Here is a 17,932-nt window from a genome sequence, read left to right as displayed (position 1 = left end):
TGGATGCAACAGAGCAACACCCCAGATGGGCAGAGCATCACCCCCTGGTGGGCGTGCCGGGTGGATCCCAGTCGGGCGCATGCGGGAGTCTGTCTGACTGCCTCCCCATTTCCAACTTCAGAAAAATACAAAAAAAAAAAGATTTGAAAACTGTAAAAAGAGACAACCTGAGCCGTGCTTGGGGCCACGCTGACCACACCCTTCTGGAGGAGGAGAAGGGGATGGAGGGTGGGTGTTGGGCTGTGTACAGCCAGGGAGGGATCTGGGTCTCTGATGCTTGCCAAACCGTCAAGCACCGAGATGAGGGAAAGGCCAGGCTCCTCACAGCCCCTGCCCGGTGGATGCGCCCAGCCCAGCGTCCAAAGGGCCACTCACTGAGTGATGACAGGATCTTGCATCTCAAATTGCGGCCCCCTCCACCCACAACCCACGACCCCATGTCCCTCCCGTCCCTTCCCTGAGCCTGGCGGGACCACAGAGCCACCACAGGTGTGCGGAGACCCCATACGAGAGCCCAGGGCACACGGTTGCCGGCTCGGCTGCCAGCGGCAGTGACCATGACAACAGGCTGCCCACCCAGGCCCCAGCACCCACCTTCCGGACATAGGACACGGCATCCTCCTCCGTGTACACCTCGGCGCTCACGCCCCCACGGCGGCAGCGGGCTGTCACCACGGGGTTCGGCAGCGTCGGGGACACCTCCTCGTCGTGCGAGTCAGACTGGGAGGCTGACTTCTGAGCCAAGATCTGTCTGTTCTCTTCTTCCTGCCGGGGGAGACAGGGAGAGGACGTGAGACACGGGGCAGCCTCGGCCAAACCTCTGGAACTATCTGCCCAGGTGAGCCAGGAGCCAGAGGAGTGGAGGGCGGGGTGGGAGGCAGAGAGCGGAAAGGAGAACGCAGGGTTGCCTCCACCTCACTGCCCATCCACCAAGCAGGTCCCTGTTGAACTCCTACACGTGCTTCAAGGCCCATTTCAATGTCGCCTCCAGCAGAAAGCCTTCCTATCAGCTCCCCCTTCCGCTCCTACCACCTGCAAAGCATTTCTGTTCACATTTGTTGGGAGTTGCTCCCCCACGCAAGGGGCAGCAGTACCCCAAGCACGGATGAAAACAATGAAGGGCCTGACCTGTGGTGGCACAGTGGATAAAACGTCGACCTGGAAATGCTGAGGTCGCCGGTTCGAAACCCTGGGCTTGCCTGGTCAAGTCACATATGGGAATTGATGCTTCCAGCTCCTCCCCCCTTCTCTCTCTCTCTGTCTCTCTCTCTCCCTCTCTCTGTCCTCTCTAAAAATGAATAAATAAATTAAAAAAAAATTAAAAAACAAAAACAATGAAGGAATGCACAGACGAAGAAATAGATGAACTAACGGAGTCACGGCGGGCTGGAATCCATCCCCCATTGTATAAATGCCATGAGCACGGACCACACTCAGCTACTGGGTGTCAGAGCTCAGGCTGACGCTGCAGGGGCCACCGGGCAGGGGGACAGCGGGCTGACCCCACGCACCGCAGCCGCTACAGAGCATGCGCTGTGACACGTGCTCACGGCGGAAGGCGTGGGTGCAGCCAGAGGTTTCCAGCGGGACAGGCAGGACGCCCTGAGAGGGTCCGCAGCTGAAGGGACCGTGATCGGACAAAGCCGCCCGTCAGCGGCTCCCGGAACCCAGGAGGTCCAACGAGCAGCTCGGAAGTCCACAGACAAGGCCACTGACAAACGCAGCGGTCCCTCGTGCAGGCAGGGGTCCCGCACAGATGGAGGGCTGGCCCAGGGTCCCCACTGCAGTGCCTTCCCTACAGCCCCCTGTCCAGACCTCGCCTTGGACCAGGGAGCGTCCCTGTCCTGGCACAGGGACGACTTTCCATGTTGGGCGGCACAGAGTCAAGCCAGCAGGATACAGGTGGTTCCACACACAAGGCCCGGGCGCCGCGGGGGACTGTGATTTCTGGTTGGCATCCCTGCCCCACCCCCTCTCAGGATGCCAGGAAAACCTCCCGTTCTCTGCAGCCCCTTCCTGTCTCCTGTTGTCACGCTGATGAGCTGTCTGTGCAGCAGGAAGGTCAGGGCCCGGGTTCAGGACAGGCTCTCCAGCCACAGGAATCGTCATGACGACAGTGTGGGAACGGCATTTCCAGAAAGCTCCGAGGCCAGCGTCTGCCTCTGAACCGGGTGGCACGGCTCCAGGGACTGTCCCTGTGGGTCCCCAGGGCCAAGCGCTCCCTGGGCCATAGGGGATGGTCACTGTCTCCTTCTGACTGTGTTTTTCCTTCACCAGGGGAGAGGGGGCATGCAGACGTCCAGCTGAGAAGACAAATACTGAGTGAGGAGGGCGGGAGCTGGGGGGACGCTGGAACTGAGTGGCCCCCGGAAGACCCTGGGACAAGGGAAGGACACAGCCGTCCTGTCCCTCTTCGGGGGATTTCTAGGGCCCTTCATCATGCAGCCTCGCATCCGTCAGAGGAGGGCCGTGCCCACAGGGCGTGCCTTCCCAAGAGGGGTGTCTGCACTTCCCAGGAGGGGGTGTCCGCACCACCGAGGACCTGGGACTCTGTGGGCCGAGGGTCAGCGGCCCCGCCCAGAAGCCACAGCCTCCCTCTCGCGGCCGGCCGGCCGTAGGTCTCAGAGAGGAAGCAGGCCCGGCCGAGGTGGGGAAACCAAGACCCGGACAGGACAAAGGACAGGCCTGGACACACAGGCCTGTCCTTCACACACACAGCCGTTCAGCGGCAGACTGGGAGGAAATGTTAGCAAAACATGTCTGAGAAAGGACTTGTTTGCAAAATGTACAAGACCCTTAAAACTCAATAAAAAGAAAACAAACAACCAACTGGAAAATAGGCAGAAGCTCGGAACAGACAGCTGGTGGAGGAGGACCTCGGGATGGCGTGTAAGCGGATGAAGAGGTGCTCCTCATCGGCCGACATGGGGAAATGCAAATTAAAACAGGCACGGCCCCGCGGCACACCTGTCAGAGGGGCCAGAATCCAGAGCGCTGACCACACCAGGTGCTGACGAGGACGCGGAGCAGCAGGAGCTCTGGTCACCGCTGGTGGAGGTGCAGGCGATGAGCCACTTTGGAAAACAGTCTGGCCATTTCAGCCCCGGCCGGTTAGCTCCGTCTGTTAGAGCAGTGGTCCCCAACCTTTTTTGGGCCATGGACCGGTTTAATGTCAGAAAATATTTTCACGGACCGGCCTTTAGGGTGGGACGGATAAATGTATCACGTGACCGAGACAAGCATCAAGAGTGAGTCTTAGACGGATGTAACAGAGGGAATCTGGTCATTTTTTAAAAATAAAACGTCGTTCAGACTTAAATATAAATAAAACGGAAATAATGTAAGTTATTTATTCTTTCTCTGAGGACCAGTAGTACCAAATGGCCCACAGACAGTTACCAGTCCGCGGCCCGGGGTTTGGGGACCACTGTGTTAGAGTGTCATCCCGGAATGCCAAGGTTGTGGGTTTGATCCCCAGTCGGGGCACATTCGGGAAGCAGCCAATGCATGCACAAACAGAGCAACAAATTAATGCTTCTCTCTTTCTCTCTCTAAAACAAATCAGCTAAGAGAGAAAACAGCCTGACCTGTGGTGGCGCAGTGGATAGTCAACCTGGAATGCTGAGGTTGCCAGTTCGAAACCCCAGGGCTCACCGAGTCAAGGCACATACAGGAAGCAACTGCTATGAGTTGATATTTCCTGCTTGTCCCCCCCCCCCACTCTCTCTCTCTCCCTCTCTCTAAAAATCAATAAATCAAAAAGAACACAGTTTGGCCATTTCTTACAAAACTAAACATACTCTTCCCATCTGGTCCAGCAGTCACACTCCCTGGTATTGACCCGACGGCGCTGAAAACCTACGTCTACACAAAACCTCCACAAGGATATTTAGAGCAACTTTATTCATCACTGCCCAAACTTGGAAAACACCAAAACATCCTTCAACAGGCTGCAGAACAAACAGTGGTCCCCCCAGACGATGGGACAGGACGCAGCACTAAAAACAAAGGCCTGTCCAGCCATGAAAAGACGCGGGAAAACCTGAAATGCACATTGTTAAGTGACAGCGGTGCACGTACTGTGACTGCAGGTATGTGACCTTCTGGAACAAGCAAATCTATGGGGACAGTGACAGATCGGTGAGTCCAGGGGTAGGGTGTGAACAGGCGGGGCACAGAGGACTGTTGGGGGCAGTGACACGATGATACTTATAGATGCACACACATCATCACACGTCTGTCCTGACCCATGGGAACGCACAACACCAAGAGGGACTCCGACATTCACCGTGGACTTCGGGTAACAACACCTGTGTGTATCCAGTGGGCCCATGGGTCCCAACAATAAACCACAGGGACACAGAATGTCCAAAACAGGGGAAGGAGGGGAGCGTGGGAGGCATGTGAGACTCGGTACTTTCTGCTCAATTTTTCTATAGACCTAAAATTCCTCCAAAAATAACCTATTATTTTAAAAAGCACATACAGTCGCTTTCCAACTTGATCCCGTGTGCGGGATGGAGAGAGAGAACAGAGAGGGACAAACCCAGGAAAACACAACTCCAGGGAGACGCACTCGGCCTCCCGAGAGAGCCGGCGAGATGCCCGTGTCTTTCCCCTTTTCCGAAGATTCGATGGAACCAACCCCTCTTCAGAATAATTATTCAGTAATTTTCTGAGAGCTTTGAACGTTCTTTGGGGGAAAAAAAAATGCTTTGAGCGCCCCCACTGTCCCTTCGGGGGGCGGCCGTATCTCTTTACATTAAAACGCTTCCGCGAGGGGAGGAACAGCTGCTGCTGCTTCAGCTCCAAGTGTGAGACACGGATCTGGACAGATGTTCGCAGCTGAGCCATTCAGCGTGACGATACCCGCTGTGTCCCGAACGAGCAGGGCCCACGCTGGGCGCTGAACCTGGAGACGCGGTGACCAGCACGGCCGCAGCTGCCACGGTCCACAGCCCTGTCCCCTCATGTGTGAGGCTGGGGGTGGGGGGAGAGGGGGACACCAAACCGCATCACACTTAACTCACAAGTATGTAGAGAGTGAGATGGCTGGGAATGTGGAAAGAAAGGGGGGAGTGTGTGTCTGGAGTACAGTCCTGTGGGCACGGATTTCTAAACTGACTTTCCCGTTGTTGATGTGACTTATAAGATCATTCTGGAAATAGGCCCTGGCCGGTTGGCTCAGTGGTAGAGCGTCGGCCTGGCGTGCAAGGGGTCCCGGGTTCGATTCCTGGCCAGGGCACACAGGAGAAGCACCCATCTGCTTCTCCACCCCTCCCCCTCTCCTTCCTCTCTGTCTCTCTCTTCTCCTCCCACAGCCGAGGCTCCATTGGAGCAAAGATGGCCCGGGCGCTGGGGATGGCTCCTTGGCCTCTGCCCCAGGTGCTAGAATGGCTCTGGTCGCAATAGAGCAACGCCCCGGAGGGGCAGAGCATCGCCCCCTGGTGGGCGTGCCGGGTGGATCCCGGTCGGCCGCATGCGGGAGTCTAACTGTCTCTCCCCATTTCCAGCTTCGGAAAAATACAAAAAAAAAAAAAAAAAAAAAAAAAAAAGATTTAAAAAAGAAAGAGAAAAAAAAAATCATTCTGGAAATATACACCGACATGGGAACATGAACAAATACCCATTTTGGAAGTGTCCGGCCGTCTCTGATCTGGTGGCACTGCGGGCCTGCGGAGGACCAGGAGGCCTTGGGAGAAGCAGGTCCCTGCAGCAGGCCAGCATCGGGCCAGTGGGCCTGGAGATGGACCCCTGGGGACAGGGAAGAGGAGCAGCCACACAGCAGGGCAGCACCAGGTCCCAGCATCGAGGGGACAGACACATGGGCAGACAGCCCCCACCAGAAAGTAGTTCCCACAGTGCCAGGGCTGCAAGGCTGTGGCTTTGAGCATTGTGGTTCCTTCTTTTCACAGTGCCCAGGGTGCACCATGTGGTGGCCTGTCCCCCGACAGGAGCCCTGGGACCACTGGGGGAGTGCTCACATCCTGCACGGGGATGTTTATAGGAACTGTGTTCATAATCATCTAAACTTGGAAGCAACCCAGACATCCTTCGGGAGATGCTGGGTGAGCAAACCGTGGTCCCAGCAGACAGAGGAATATTATGAAGTGATAAAAAATAAATGAGCTAACAGCCACAAAAAGACATGGAGGGACCTGAAATGCAAATGACTAAGTCCTGTGTGATTCCAGCTGTGTGACATTCTGGAAAAGACAAAATTTCAGCGACAAGAAGAAGATCCGTGGTCTCCAGAGACCTGGGGCAGAGCAGAAGGGGATGAATTGAGGAAGTACTGGACTTCGGGGCAGGAGAACTAGTGTGTGTGATACTTTAAAGACAGCTCTGTGACACTAAGTATCTGTCAAAACCCACAGGACTGTAAGACACAGAAGGTGAACCTTGCTGTAACTATAGACTTCAGTTAACAGTGATGCGTCATCATTTGTAGCAACTGGTACGACATTAATGCTGAAATGTTAACAACTGGGAAATCGTGGAGGAGGAGGGTTATGGGAACTCTCCGAGCTCTAGACTCAGTTTTTCTGTAAGCCTGGAACTGCTTTAAATAGTAAAGACTGTTCATTTTTTTTAAAGTATCACTTAGAATAAAAAATGAAATATATCACAGCAAAGGGAACGTAGTCAATAATGTACTATGCATGGTGCCAGATAGAAATATCAGGGGGAAATACTTTGTAATGTGTATGATTATCTAACCACTATGCTCTGCACCTGCAACTAACACAGAATAATATTGACTGTAAATAGTAATTGAAAAATAAAAATTTTTTAAATGAAATAGGAGTAAACTAACAACGTACGTGAAGGACCTGTAAATTGAAAATGATAACTGTTGTTTGTTTTACTGAGGAAAGAAAGCAAAGATGGAGAAAGAGCCTGAGTCCATGGACTGGAAGATTCGATTGCTATGCTCCCTGCTCTCCCCAAATGGATGCACATATATGTACATAACGTGATCCCAATCAAAGTCCCATGAGGGTATTTTTTTGGTTCCTATCACCAGGATCTTTCTAACACACACCTGGAAAGGCAAAGTAACTACAATAGACAAAACCATTTTTGAAAGAGAACAAAGTTGAAAGACGCACCACCTGTGGTCAATACTGACCGAAGGACAGAGTAACCAGACAGCGTGGCGTCACCAAGAGGAGCCACCCCCAAGCAGACCGGCGAGACCCACATACACACGGCCAGTGAACTGTCAGCAAAGGTGCGCCTCTCTCAGGGGAGTCCTTAGATGCAATCTTAAATACAAAACCGCTAGCCAGCCCCAGCACAGCAGCTCAGTCGATTAGAGCACTGTCTCCATTCACCAGCACATTGTAGGTTCAATCCCCAATCATGCCACGTACAAAAGCCAACCAATGAATGCATCATTATATGGAACAACAATTAATGTTTCTCTCTCTCTTTCTCTCCTCTCCTCTTTTCTGAAAAAACAAACAATAAATAAAAATAAAGCACAAGCCATTTAAAACATATTGAGGCCCTGGCCAGTTGGCTCAGCGGTAGAGCATCGGCCTGGCGTTCAGGAGTCTCGGGTTCGATTCCCGGCCAGGGCACACAGGAAAGGCGCCCATCTGCTTCTCCACCCCTCCCCCTCTCCTTCCTCTCTGTCTCTCTCTTCCCCTCCCACAGCCGAGGTTCCATCGGAGCAAAGATGGCCCGGGCGCTGCGGATGGCTCTGTGGTCTCTGCCCCAGGCGCTAGAGTGGCTCTGGTCGCAACAGAGCGATGCCCCAGAGGGGCAAAGCATCGCCCCCTGGTGGGCATGCCGGGTGGATCCTGGTCGGGCGCATGCGGGAGTCTGTCTGACTGCCTCCCCGTTTCCAGCTTCGGAAAAATGAAAAAAATTATAATAATAAAATTTTTTAAAAATTAAAACATATTGATAAACTGGACCTCAAAAATAAAAACATTTGCTCCATGAAGAACTTGGTCAAGAGAACGAAAAGACAAGCTAAGGACAGAAGAAGACGTTTACAGATCACGTCAGGCACAGAACAGGGATCGTATATATAATATAAGGGCACAAGTTTAAGACATAGTAAAAAAAATCTTTATGCACAATAGTAAGAAAATAGCTTAATAAAAATGGACAGAAGACATGAACAGACACTTGGGCAGAGAAGGTATGCCGATGGCAGATAACTATCTGAAAAGATGTTCAACCCCAGTAAGTCATCAGAAAATGCAAAAAAGGCCCTGGCCGGTTGGCTCAGCGGTAGAGCGTTGGCCTGGTGTGCGGGGGACCCGGGTTCGATTCCCAGCCAGGGCACATAGGAGAAGCGCCCATCTGCTTCTCCACCCCCCCCTCCTTCCTCTCTGTCTCTCCTCCTCCCGCAGCCAAGGCTCCATTGGAGCAAAGATGGCCCGGGCGCTGGGGATGGCTCCTTGGCCTCTGCCCCAGGCGCTAGAGTGGCTCTGGTCACGGCAGAGCGACGCCCCGGAGGGGCAGAGCATCGCCCCCTGGTGGGCAGAGCGTCGCCCCTCGTGGGCGTGCCGGGTGGATCCCGGTCGGGCGCATGCGGGAGTCTGTCTGTCTCTCCCCGTTTCCAGCTTCAGAAAAATACAAAAAAAAAACAACCCACTAAGACACTCTACCACAGTCATTGCGGAGACGACCCGTCCTGAGAAATGCATCGTCGGGCGAGTCTGTCGTGACACCAAGTCGCTCAGACACACCTGGCTGGCATGCCTACTGCACACCTGGACCCTCGGGTACGCACCTGGGCTGTAAGTCTGTGCAGGCCTGTCACTGTGCCGAATACCGCCATAGGCAACTGTAACACCAAGGGTTCGAGCACATAAACACAGAACAGACACAGCCTCCATCAACAAGACAATGGTGTGGGTGATAAAGATGGAACGCCCGCCTCGGACACTCACCGTGGGTGGAGCCCCCAGGGCTGGATGCTGCCCTGGGCAGCGGGGGTGAGGCCGAGTGATGTGCTGATGGAATACCTCGCAGACTAGTAAGCACCACAGGCCAGCGTCGTGGCCAGCTCGTGCACCACGTGCCTTGCTACAATGTCACGGGGTGATAGGCATCTTCCGGCTCCATTATAACAGTACAGAACCATCGTTGCCTACGTGCTCTGTCGTTGACCCAAACTCTCACCGTGCGGAGTGTCCGTATATCTATAAGAAAGGCTAAAAGCTGACCACACGAGGCGCTGATGATATGGAGAGACAAGCACTAGTGCAATCAGACACAGGATAGTACAGACACTCTGGGAAACAGTCTGGCAGCTTCTTCCAGAGTGACCCACGCTGCCATCCAGCCCCGCAACCCCATGGGCTGGACGGTTACCGAAAGGCCATGTCCACACAGAAGTCCACACAGTGGATGTTTGCAGCGGCTTTGCCTGCGAGTGCCAAAATCCGGAAATGACCCAAGTGTCCCTTCCACTGGGCAAAGTGTGAACAAACTGCGATCCGTCTATTCGATGGTGTCCTGGTGTGCACAACACCAGGGTGACTCTCCAATGTGCTGTGTCAAAAGCCACATACTGGCCTGTGGTGGTGCAGCGGATGAAGCATCAACCTGGAATGCTGAGGTCGCCGGTTCAAAACCCTGGGCTTGCCTGGTCAAGGCACATACGGGAGTTGATGCTTCCTGCTCCTCCCCCTGTTCTCTCTCTCTCTCTCCCTCTCTCTCTCTCCCTCTCTCTCTCTCTCCCCTCTCTCTCTAATAAAAATGAATAAATAAAATCTAAAAAAGTAAATAAATAAAAAAATTTTTTAAAAAGCCACATGCTGCAGAGCTCCAGGTACAGCCTGCTCAGGAGTGTGCAGAACCATAGTGGGGGGACGCATCGGTGGTTGCAGAGGAATTAGGGTCAAACCATTGAACCAGCAGGGCAGAGGGCACTGAGGAGGGCAAAAGCGGGCGAGGAAACTCTTCTGTACCTTGACCGTGGTAACAGCTACAGGACTGCACACATCTGTCAACATGCACGGAGTTAGGGGGCGGGGGGTCTGGGTGGAAAGGGTGAAGGGATTAAGCAAAAAAGAAAACCCTCATAGACACAGTCAGGTTTGGTGATGGGGGAGGTAGAGAGGGCAGAGGGGGAGAAATGGGGAGGGAGGCAGACTGGAACATGTGACCCACCGTACAGACGATGTGTTAGATGTGTTATAGAACTGTACGCCTGACACCTGTGTAATTGTATTAACCAATGTCACCCCCGTAAACTCAATAATTTCTTTTTAATTCATGAAGTTACACGCCAAAGACAGAAAAGGTGGCTGCGTTTCGATTCGACGATGAGTCCGAAGGTGCGCAGTGAGTCCCCTGTGCCAACATGGCGGCCCCTGTGGCTTCCCGGGGGGCAGAGGGAAGGAAGCCACCTTCACACAGATTCGGTGTGCGACCCCGTCAAAGGGGAGCCACATCCACACACGCACATGCGTAAGACTTCCAAAAAATCCCAGCGAGTAAGCACAGAGGTGGTCTCCAAGGAGGGCAGGCAGGGGCGAGAGCGGTTCACACCCTCTTCTCGTCAGGAGTCCCTGAACTGTTCCCACGTGACACGTCACTCTTTCCAGTTAAAAAACAACAATAAAGCCCTGGCCGGTTGGCTCAGTGGTAAAGCGTCGGCCTGGCATGCAGAGGTCCCAGGTTCGATTCCTGGCCAGGGCACACAGGAGAGGCGCCCATCTGCTTCTCCACCCCTCTCCCCTCCTTCCTCTCTGTCTCTCTCTTCCCCTCCCGCAGCCAAGGCTCCATTGGAGCAAAGTTGGCCCGGGCGCTGGGGATGGCTCCTTGGCCTCTGCCCCAGGCGCTAGAGTGGCTCTGGTCGCGGCTGAGCGACGCCCCGGAGGGGCAGAGCATCGCCCCCTGGTGGGCAGAACATCGCCCCCTGGTGGGCATGCCGGGTGGATCCTGGTCGGGCGCATGTGGGAATCTGTCTGACTGTCTCTCCCCGTTTCCAGCTTCAGAAAAATACAAAAAAAAAAAAAAAGAAAGAAAAAACAACAATAACAAGAAGCAAGACGTAATGTTCTGTTTGTTTTTCTACTTAGGCCACACAGACACTGCCCACCGCCCACCCACGACCCCATCACTGCCACCTGGGCGTCCCGGCAGTCCCCTTGGACCCCGGAGGCCCGGGCATGCTCTACAATAGTGGTGGGACCAACAGACAGACAGGTGGACGGAGCGCATGCTTCCACTCGAGTTTCTCTCCAGACCCCCGGGAGTTTGACACATCAGTCCACCCAATTTATGCCTGTCTGCCACCCACTGGCCAACCCTGAACTCTAGAACAGAGCCACCAGGCTCCTCGTATAAAGCCTCGTACAGATCACACGGCCTTCGGAAGTGGTCATCCGAGGGGTGCGGGATTCACTTCCATAAAAGGCCCTCAAAAGGCTAGCCTGGGTTCTCCCTTTTTAGGTGTGTCCACTGCTCTTTCCAAAAGTGAGAACAATGTAATCTGTTAGTTTTATTAAAGACCAAAGAGCTGGCCCAGATCATCGGATTATGTGACCAACAGACAAAGGGGAAACCCACCGCGGAACCAATATTCGGGAGAAGGCGCCATGCCAGCAGGAAGGGCCAGAAACAATGGTCACAGAAGCCACTGTCGGTGAGAATTTGGGAAGGCCGCGCGAGTCACCCACGCCAGGAAACGGTGAGCTCATCGCTCTTTTGGGGGGAGCTGGTGAGATGGTTCGAGAGCCGTATCAAGTGTGCGGATACCTTCTGCCAGGCTCCCCCCGCCCCAAGACATACGCCGGGAGCCTCTTTTTCTCTTCCCAACCGTCCCCTTCACACAAAGGTGTCTTCGAAAGAGAAAAACACCCAGAAGCCATAAAATGCAAAGCAACAGAAGGAAGGGGCAAACTATGACATTTACATGAGATAGAGTGTTTTATGGCCACAAGACGTCATAAAAATGCTACCAAGAGGATGCAGAGCAACCTGAACACACTTAATGCCACTGAAATGGACACTTAAAAATGGTCAAAATTGGCCCTGGCCGGTTGGCTCAGTGGTAGAGCGTCAGCCTGGCATGCAGGAGTCCCAGGTTCGATTCCCGGCCAGGGCACACAGGAGAAGCGCCCATCTGCTTCTCCACCCTTCCCCCTCTCCTTCCTTTCTGTCTCTCTCTTCCCTTCCCGCAGCCGAGGCTCCATTGGAGCAAAGTTGGCCCGGGCACTAGGGATGGCTCTGTGGCCTCTGTCTCAGGCGCTAGAATGGCTCTAGATGTAACAGAGCGACGCCCCAGATGGGCAGAGCATTGCCCCCTGGTGGGCATGCCGGGTGGATCCCGGTCAGGCACATGTGGGAGTCTGTCTGACTGCCTCCCCGTTTCCAACTTCAGAAAAATACAAAAAGAAAAAAAAAATGGTGAATTTTGTGTCGTGTATATTTTACCACAATAAAAATGGCACTAAGAAGAAAATTTTTTAAAAGTGCACACATGCTAAAACGATCCACATCTGTGTGTGTGTATGTGTGTGTGTGTGTGTGCGCACGTGCACACACGCACACACACGTTGCAAAGCATGGGAAGTCCTCAGGAAAACATAGAGTTGGACACAGGAGAGGGTGACAGGTGCATTTTTATGGCGTGATCGTTTCCTATGGCATTTAAAATTCACTGTTAAAGGATGACAGCCTGCTCATGACATGACCTCCCAACGACCATGTCCCGTGAGGCTCACCCCCTTAAGTCTCCACCTCAGCAGAGCTGGCCCCCGAGATTACGCACACACTCACCGAGACCTGAGCAGCAGGAGCCGTGCCCGGCCAGCCGGGGGGGCAGCACCCCTCTAGCTGGGCCATCCCGCTGGTCTGTGCCAGGCAGCTCCACACCCCGGCTTCAGGCCTCCACACGCCTTCCTGCCCGTGACATGCTTCCGGCCTGCCCCCCCACCCCCCGTGGCCCTGGCTCCCGGCTCCCAGCGAGAGGAAAGAGCATTTCCTGGCCCTTATCATGACACCGCAGCCTCCTGGCGAGGGCAGGACTCGAGACCTCGTGTCTGAAGGGTCGCAGATCATTGAGGACCCACTGCAAACCACCAATTTTCTCCCCACAAGATGCACCCACCGATAAAAGCATGCGTTCAATTCCAGCAAATTCACAAAACCAGCCCGAAGCCAGTGCCTATCAGCTCTTACAGGAAAAAGAAATAAAAATAGCCTGTGGTTTTGCCCTCGACACAGGATAACGTCAGACATTTTCTCTGCGCTCGGATGTGACAGCTCTGTCACCTGTGGCAGAGGCGTTTTTATCAGCGGTGGCCACGGCCAGTGTAGGCCTCCTGCACCCCCTGCCCACACTGGGGAAGCAGCTGTTTGGGTTGAACTGTGTTCCTCAAAACAGACCTGTGGAAGTCTCAGCCCCAGCGACTCAGCACATGACTATATTTGGAGATAGGGTCTTTACAGATGTGATCAAGGTAACATGAGGTCATCAGGGGGCCCATCCAGTGTGACTGTGTCCTTACAGAAGGGACATGTGAGGAAAGCAGAGACGGGTGATGCACCCACAAGCCCGGGAACACCCAGGATTCCCGCACACCGCCAGCCGCCAGGGGACCAGCCAGGAGCAGGCCCTCCTGAGCCCACCGGAATAACAGCCGTGACGCTGTGAGCTCCGCCTCCAGCCTCCAGAACTGAGGACATGGCTGTGGTTTAAACCCCCAGTTTGTGGGACTTGTTACAGCTGCCCCAGCAAACTGATGTGGTTGCCATGGTGACCATGACTTAGAAAATAAGGACCCACACAATTTCCTTATTGTGGAACAGTAGGACACGCTCAGCTTAGAACGTGGGCCAACCAGCTCTACCACTGAGCAGGAAGGCCCAGGAACGAGGGCCTTCCTCATCACCGGCCTGTGCACAGGTCGCCCTACCTCTTCAGGGCCTCGATTCTGACCTGTCCAATGAGGTGACAAGCCACCTGCCAGAGCAAGTAGGATCAATTAGCTGCCCCAGCCTCTTCCCTGACCTCCATACTCACAGCCTCCCTGATGATTCACACCTACATCTCCAAAGCTCAGCTCTTTAATTCTTCCGTCCAACCTTGCCTTCTCTCACTGTTCCCTCCCTGGCACGTGGCACCCCCCATTCACTCGAGGGCCCAGACCAAACCCCAGGAGTTGTGCCCCAGGCCTCTCTCCTCACCACATGCCCAGCCCACCAGCAAGACCTGGAGCATTCCCACAAGAACAAGGAGCCCGCCTGACCCTGTATATCTCTGTCCTCTACCTCCACACACCCCGGAGATGGCAACAGCAACCCACCCACCACATGGAACCACCAAAATGCCTCAGCCACGGAAATGACCCACAGGTGCAAAGTGCACCCTGGTGAGCACCTCAGCTCAGGTCTGGCCTCAGCATCCTGTCACGTCAGGTCCGTGCCCTGGATGGCCAGTAAGCCCCATCCTGCGAGACTAGTCCCTGACTGGGGTTCACAGGTGAACCGGCCAAGTTAAGTAGCTCCCGATCTAACCAAGCTCTGTTTTGAGGGGGTTAAGGATGTCACCTCGCTGATTCTCCCTGCAGGAATTGGTGACCCTGCTCCCCTCATCCTTTATCCCGGTGCTTGGGGACTGAAACCCCTCCCAAAGTGACCTCCTAGTGGACTAAAGCCACATGACCATTTTCATCTAACTATTGGAAAACAGACTTTTTAATTAAAACAGTCACAGCGGGGGTTGTCCAGCAGGCGTGGAAGCCAGGGCACCGTGTGGGCAAAAATGTCAGCAGCACCAACTGGGCCCCTCAGACCAGGAGTCTCTATGGGAACCCCAGGATTTCATGTCTGAAAAGCCACACACAGCAAGCAAAACCATGTACAGAAAAAAAAACAAAATGTACCTACAGGCCCTGGCTGGTTGGCTCAGTGGTAGAGCATCGGCCTGGCGTGTGGAAGTCCCGGGTTCGATTCCCAGCCAGGGCACACAGGAGAAGCGCCCATCTGCTTCTCCACCTCTTCCCCTCTCCTTCCTCTCTGTCTCTCTCTTCCCCTCCCGCAGCTGAGGCTCCATTGGATCAAAGTTGGCCCGGGTGCTGGGGATGGCTCTGTAGCCTCTGCCTCAGGCGCTAGAATGGCTCTGGCTGCAATAGAGTAACGCCCCAGATGGGCAGAGCATCGCCCCCTGGTGGGCGTGCCAGGTGGATCCTGGTCGAGTGCATGCGGGAGTCTGTCTGACTGTCTCTCCCCGTTTCCAGCTTCAGAAAATACAAAAAAAAAAAAAAAACGTACCTACAGATGTTAGTGTGGTGTATTTTTTTATCTTAAAAGAATTAGAAACAACCCAATTATCTGATCATGAGGGAAAGATTCAGAGAAGTCCAGTGTATCTTCTCAACACCACATTGCGCAATCACTTAGAGCGAGGTCTGTGAAGCGTCGTAAAAAACATAAAACACGAAACATCAACAGCCCCTATAACATGATGAATGACCAACCACCGTGTTTCAAAAACAATGCGTGAGGGAGGCCGGTGTAGAGGACGGCCAACGAATTTTATTTCTCCTTTCTACATCTGACCTTTTCCAACTTTCTTTAAAGAGCATGCATTTCTCTAAAAAGAATTTTCCCTTCTTTTCTTCTTTCCTTCCTTCCTTTTTTTAAAAAGGTTGCTTTAAAGGGAAGAAATAAACTCCTTCATCTGGGTCCAGGCTCCGTGTCCACAGGACAACCCTGTCAAAAGGATCACAGTGCTGGGTGGGGCCCAGGGGTGGGAGGTGTTTAAAACAGAACTGAGCCTGAACTGGGTTCCATTCCGACCCCACAATACCGGGACGGGGACAGCTAAGTGGCGACTAAAGGGCCAAGAGGAGGAACCTTGGGTGGCACCCAGAGAGTCAGGGAGGCGAGCTGAGTGCAGAAGGGAGACGCTGTCAGGGGAAGCAGAACCACGTGATGAATTTGTGTCCCAGCGGCCCCTGCCCCCTCCCGTGATGGACCCAGCAGGGGATCTCTCTCCTCAGGCATGTGTCTGAGAGGCATTCCCCGCCCTTGTGTCAGGTGTGACCTAGGAACGCAGATTAACATGGAGCCCAGACAGACTCAGACGCCCCCCCACACACACACACACACATTCACTCAGAGCCATTTTTTTTCTTTCCTAAATGCCAACACCCTCCGCACCTGACCTGGTCCCCACCTCTGTCCCTTGAGGTGAACCTGTCAGTGAGCCCCATAAGCGATCACCACAGCCAGCTGCTCCTAAAATGTGAGACACCTTCCCCTGAACGACCCAGGAGAAGAAGGGGGCTCTGAGGTAGGGACACTCTAGGATCAGCCCACCGGGCTTCCCGCTGGAGAAAGTCACAGGACGGACGACGTTCTCGTGGGCAGTCGGCAGTCTCCTGAGAACGGCAGGGTGGGGAGAGGGGTGACCGGAGCTCTGCCTGGGCACCTGCAGAGGGAAGAGCAGGTGACCGCTCCACTGACCTTCTCCAGCTTTTCGAAGTGCTCACGGAGGAACTTCATGGGGCGCTCGGGCTTGGAGATGCATAGGTGCACGATGCAGTCCTTGAGCACCTGCTGCACCCCGTGCTTCTGCACGTACAGCTCACAGCCCCTCAGACTCTCGTCCTCCTCCAGGGCGTGGGGCGGCGGCGGTGTGGCCATGGTGCCTGTGTCCGGCCTCCTGCCAAGGGAAGCACACCGCGGGCCTCAGCACGGGACCTCACCTCACCTCTCAGCAGATCCCATCCAAGGGGGCCCACCCATGGTGCGCAGGGCTGAGGCGACCCCTGAGTGTCCGGCCACAGCGAGGTGGTCCCACTTGTGTTCATCCCTCCCCCTTAAATTGTTTCTAACCGATTGATTTTTTAGAGAGAGATGAAGGAAGGGAGAAGGGAAAAGAGAGAAATATTGATTCATTGTTCCACTTATTTATGCAATTGTTGGTGGTTGATTCTTGTATGTGCCCTGATCTGGGATGGAATCCACTGTAACCAATTGAGCTGCCGGCCAGGGCCCATCCCTCCCCATTTTTAATGACAACTGTGTGAAAGGTAAGTAAGGGTCTGTCAGCGGCCTGGGAGACGGAGGAGTCCTGTCAGAGGGCTGGGGGAGGGGGCTGCTTATCAAAAAACGAAAGAGAAAAGGAAAACAACTGAAACCCCGCTGGGGGTCTCTGGGAGGATGGAGCCCAAAGAACAATGGCCCTGCGTTCTCAGCCCTGCGCTTTGGACTTGGTCACAATGACCAGCCAGGAGCCGGGGCCTCAGGGGCTGCATCCAGGCGTAAGGACCAACGCTCGCGCTCCCTCCCCAGCGTCTCCGCGCCCCCTCCCCAGGCCCGCACCCCGTCCCCAGGCCCGCACCCCACCGCGACCCCTCCCCGATCTTCCAATCCCCCGCCCCCTCTCCAGGCCCACAACCCCTCCAGGCCTCCGCAGGCCCAGCTTCCCGGGCCTCTGCGACCCGATCACGGTGGCACCGCGGGCCCAGGTCCAGCCACGGGGGTGGGGGGCTCCCCAAAGACCCACATTCCCCAGGGTCTCTTGGCCAGCCGAGGCCCAGCTCCAGACAAGCCGGGGTTCTGGCGCAGACCCCACCCCAGACCCGCGTACCTGGATGCGCGGCGCCGGAGGCTGGAGGCGGCTGCGCGGGGACCCGGGGACGCGGGGACGCAGGGACGCGGGGAGAGCTAGCGGGTCCCCGCACTGCAGCGGCACCGCCTTCCGCCCGCCCCCGCGCAGCGCCGGCCCCCCCCCCCACTCCCAGCACCCGACTCGCGCCACCACCCCCACCTCCTCCCCACTCCCACCCTGGTCTGTTTTCCACGCTTGGGTTCCCCCTCTTATCTCCCCAAGAACCAACCTCTCCCTCCTCCCCCAGGTTTCGCCCACCCTTAGCCTACCCGTGCTCCCTCTCCCATTCACCCCCCATTCCCGCTTGCCACCTTCTCTTTGTCCCCATCCCCCCAC

At 54.9% G+C, this 17,932-nt stretch overlaps 1 protein-coding gene across 1 annotated transcript in view; it reads right to left on the bottom strand.

Annotated features, from left to right (window-relative positions):
- The window catches only part of PRKAR1B (protein kinase cAMP-dependent type I regulatory subunit beta), a 74,689-nt gene extending 57,021 nt beyond the window's left edge, over window positions 1-17,668 (bottom strand). Inside the window, exons 1-3 of the mRNA XM_066273584.1 lie at window positions 17,576-17,668; window positions 16,443-16,645; window positions 595-758 (exon numbers count right to left, since the gene is read on the bottom strand). Of these exons, the coding sequence (XP_066129681.1) occupies window positions 595-758; window positions 16,443-16,626 (348 nt within the window). The 5' untranslated portion in view covers window positions 16,627-16,645; window positions 17,576-17,668. The remainder of the gene's footprint in view (window positions 1-594; window positions 759-16,442; window positions 16,646-17,575) is intronic.
- Between the last annotated feature and the right edge of the window lie 264 nt (window positions 17,669-17,932).

The sequence above is a fragment of the Saccopteryx bilineata genome, chromosome 4 (genome assembly GCF_036850765.1).
Source record: "Saccopteryx bilineata isolate mSacBil1 chromosome 4, mSacBil1_pri_phased_curated, whole genome shotgun sequence".
NCBI classification, from domain to species: Eukaryota; Metazoa; Chordata; class Mammalia; order Chiroptera; family Emballonuridae; genus Saccopteryx; species Saccopteryx bilineata.
The sequence above is the reverse complement of the archived record's forward strand: the minus strand, read 5'-3'. Positions and strand labels throughout refer to the sequence as shown.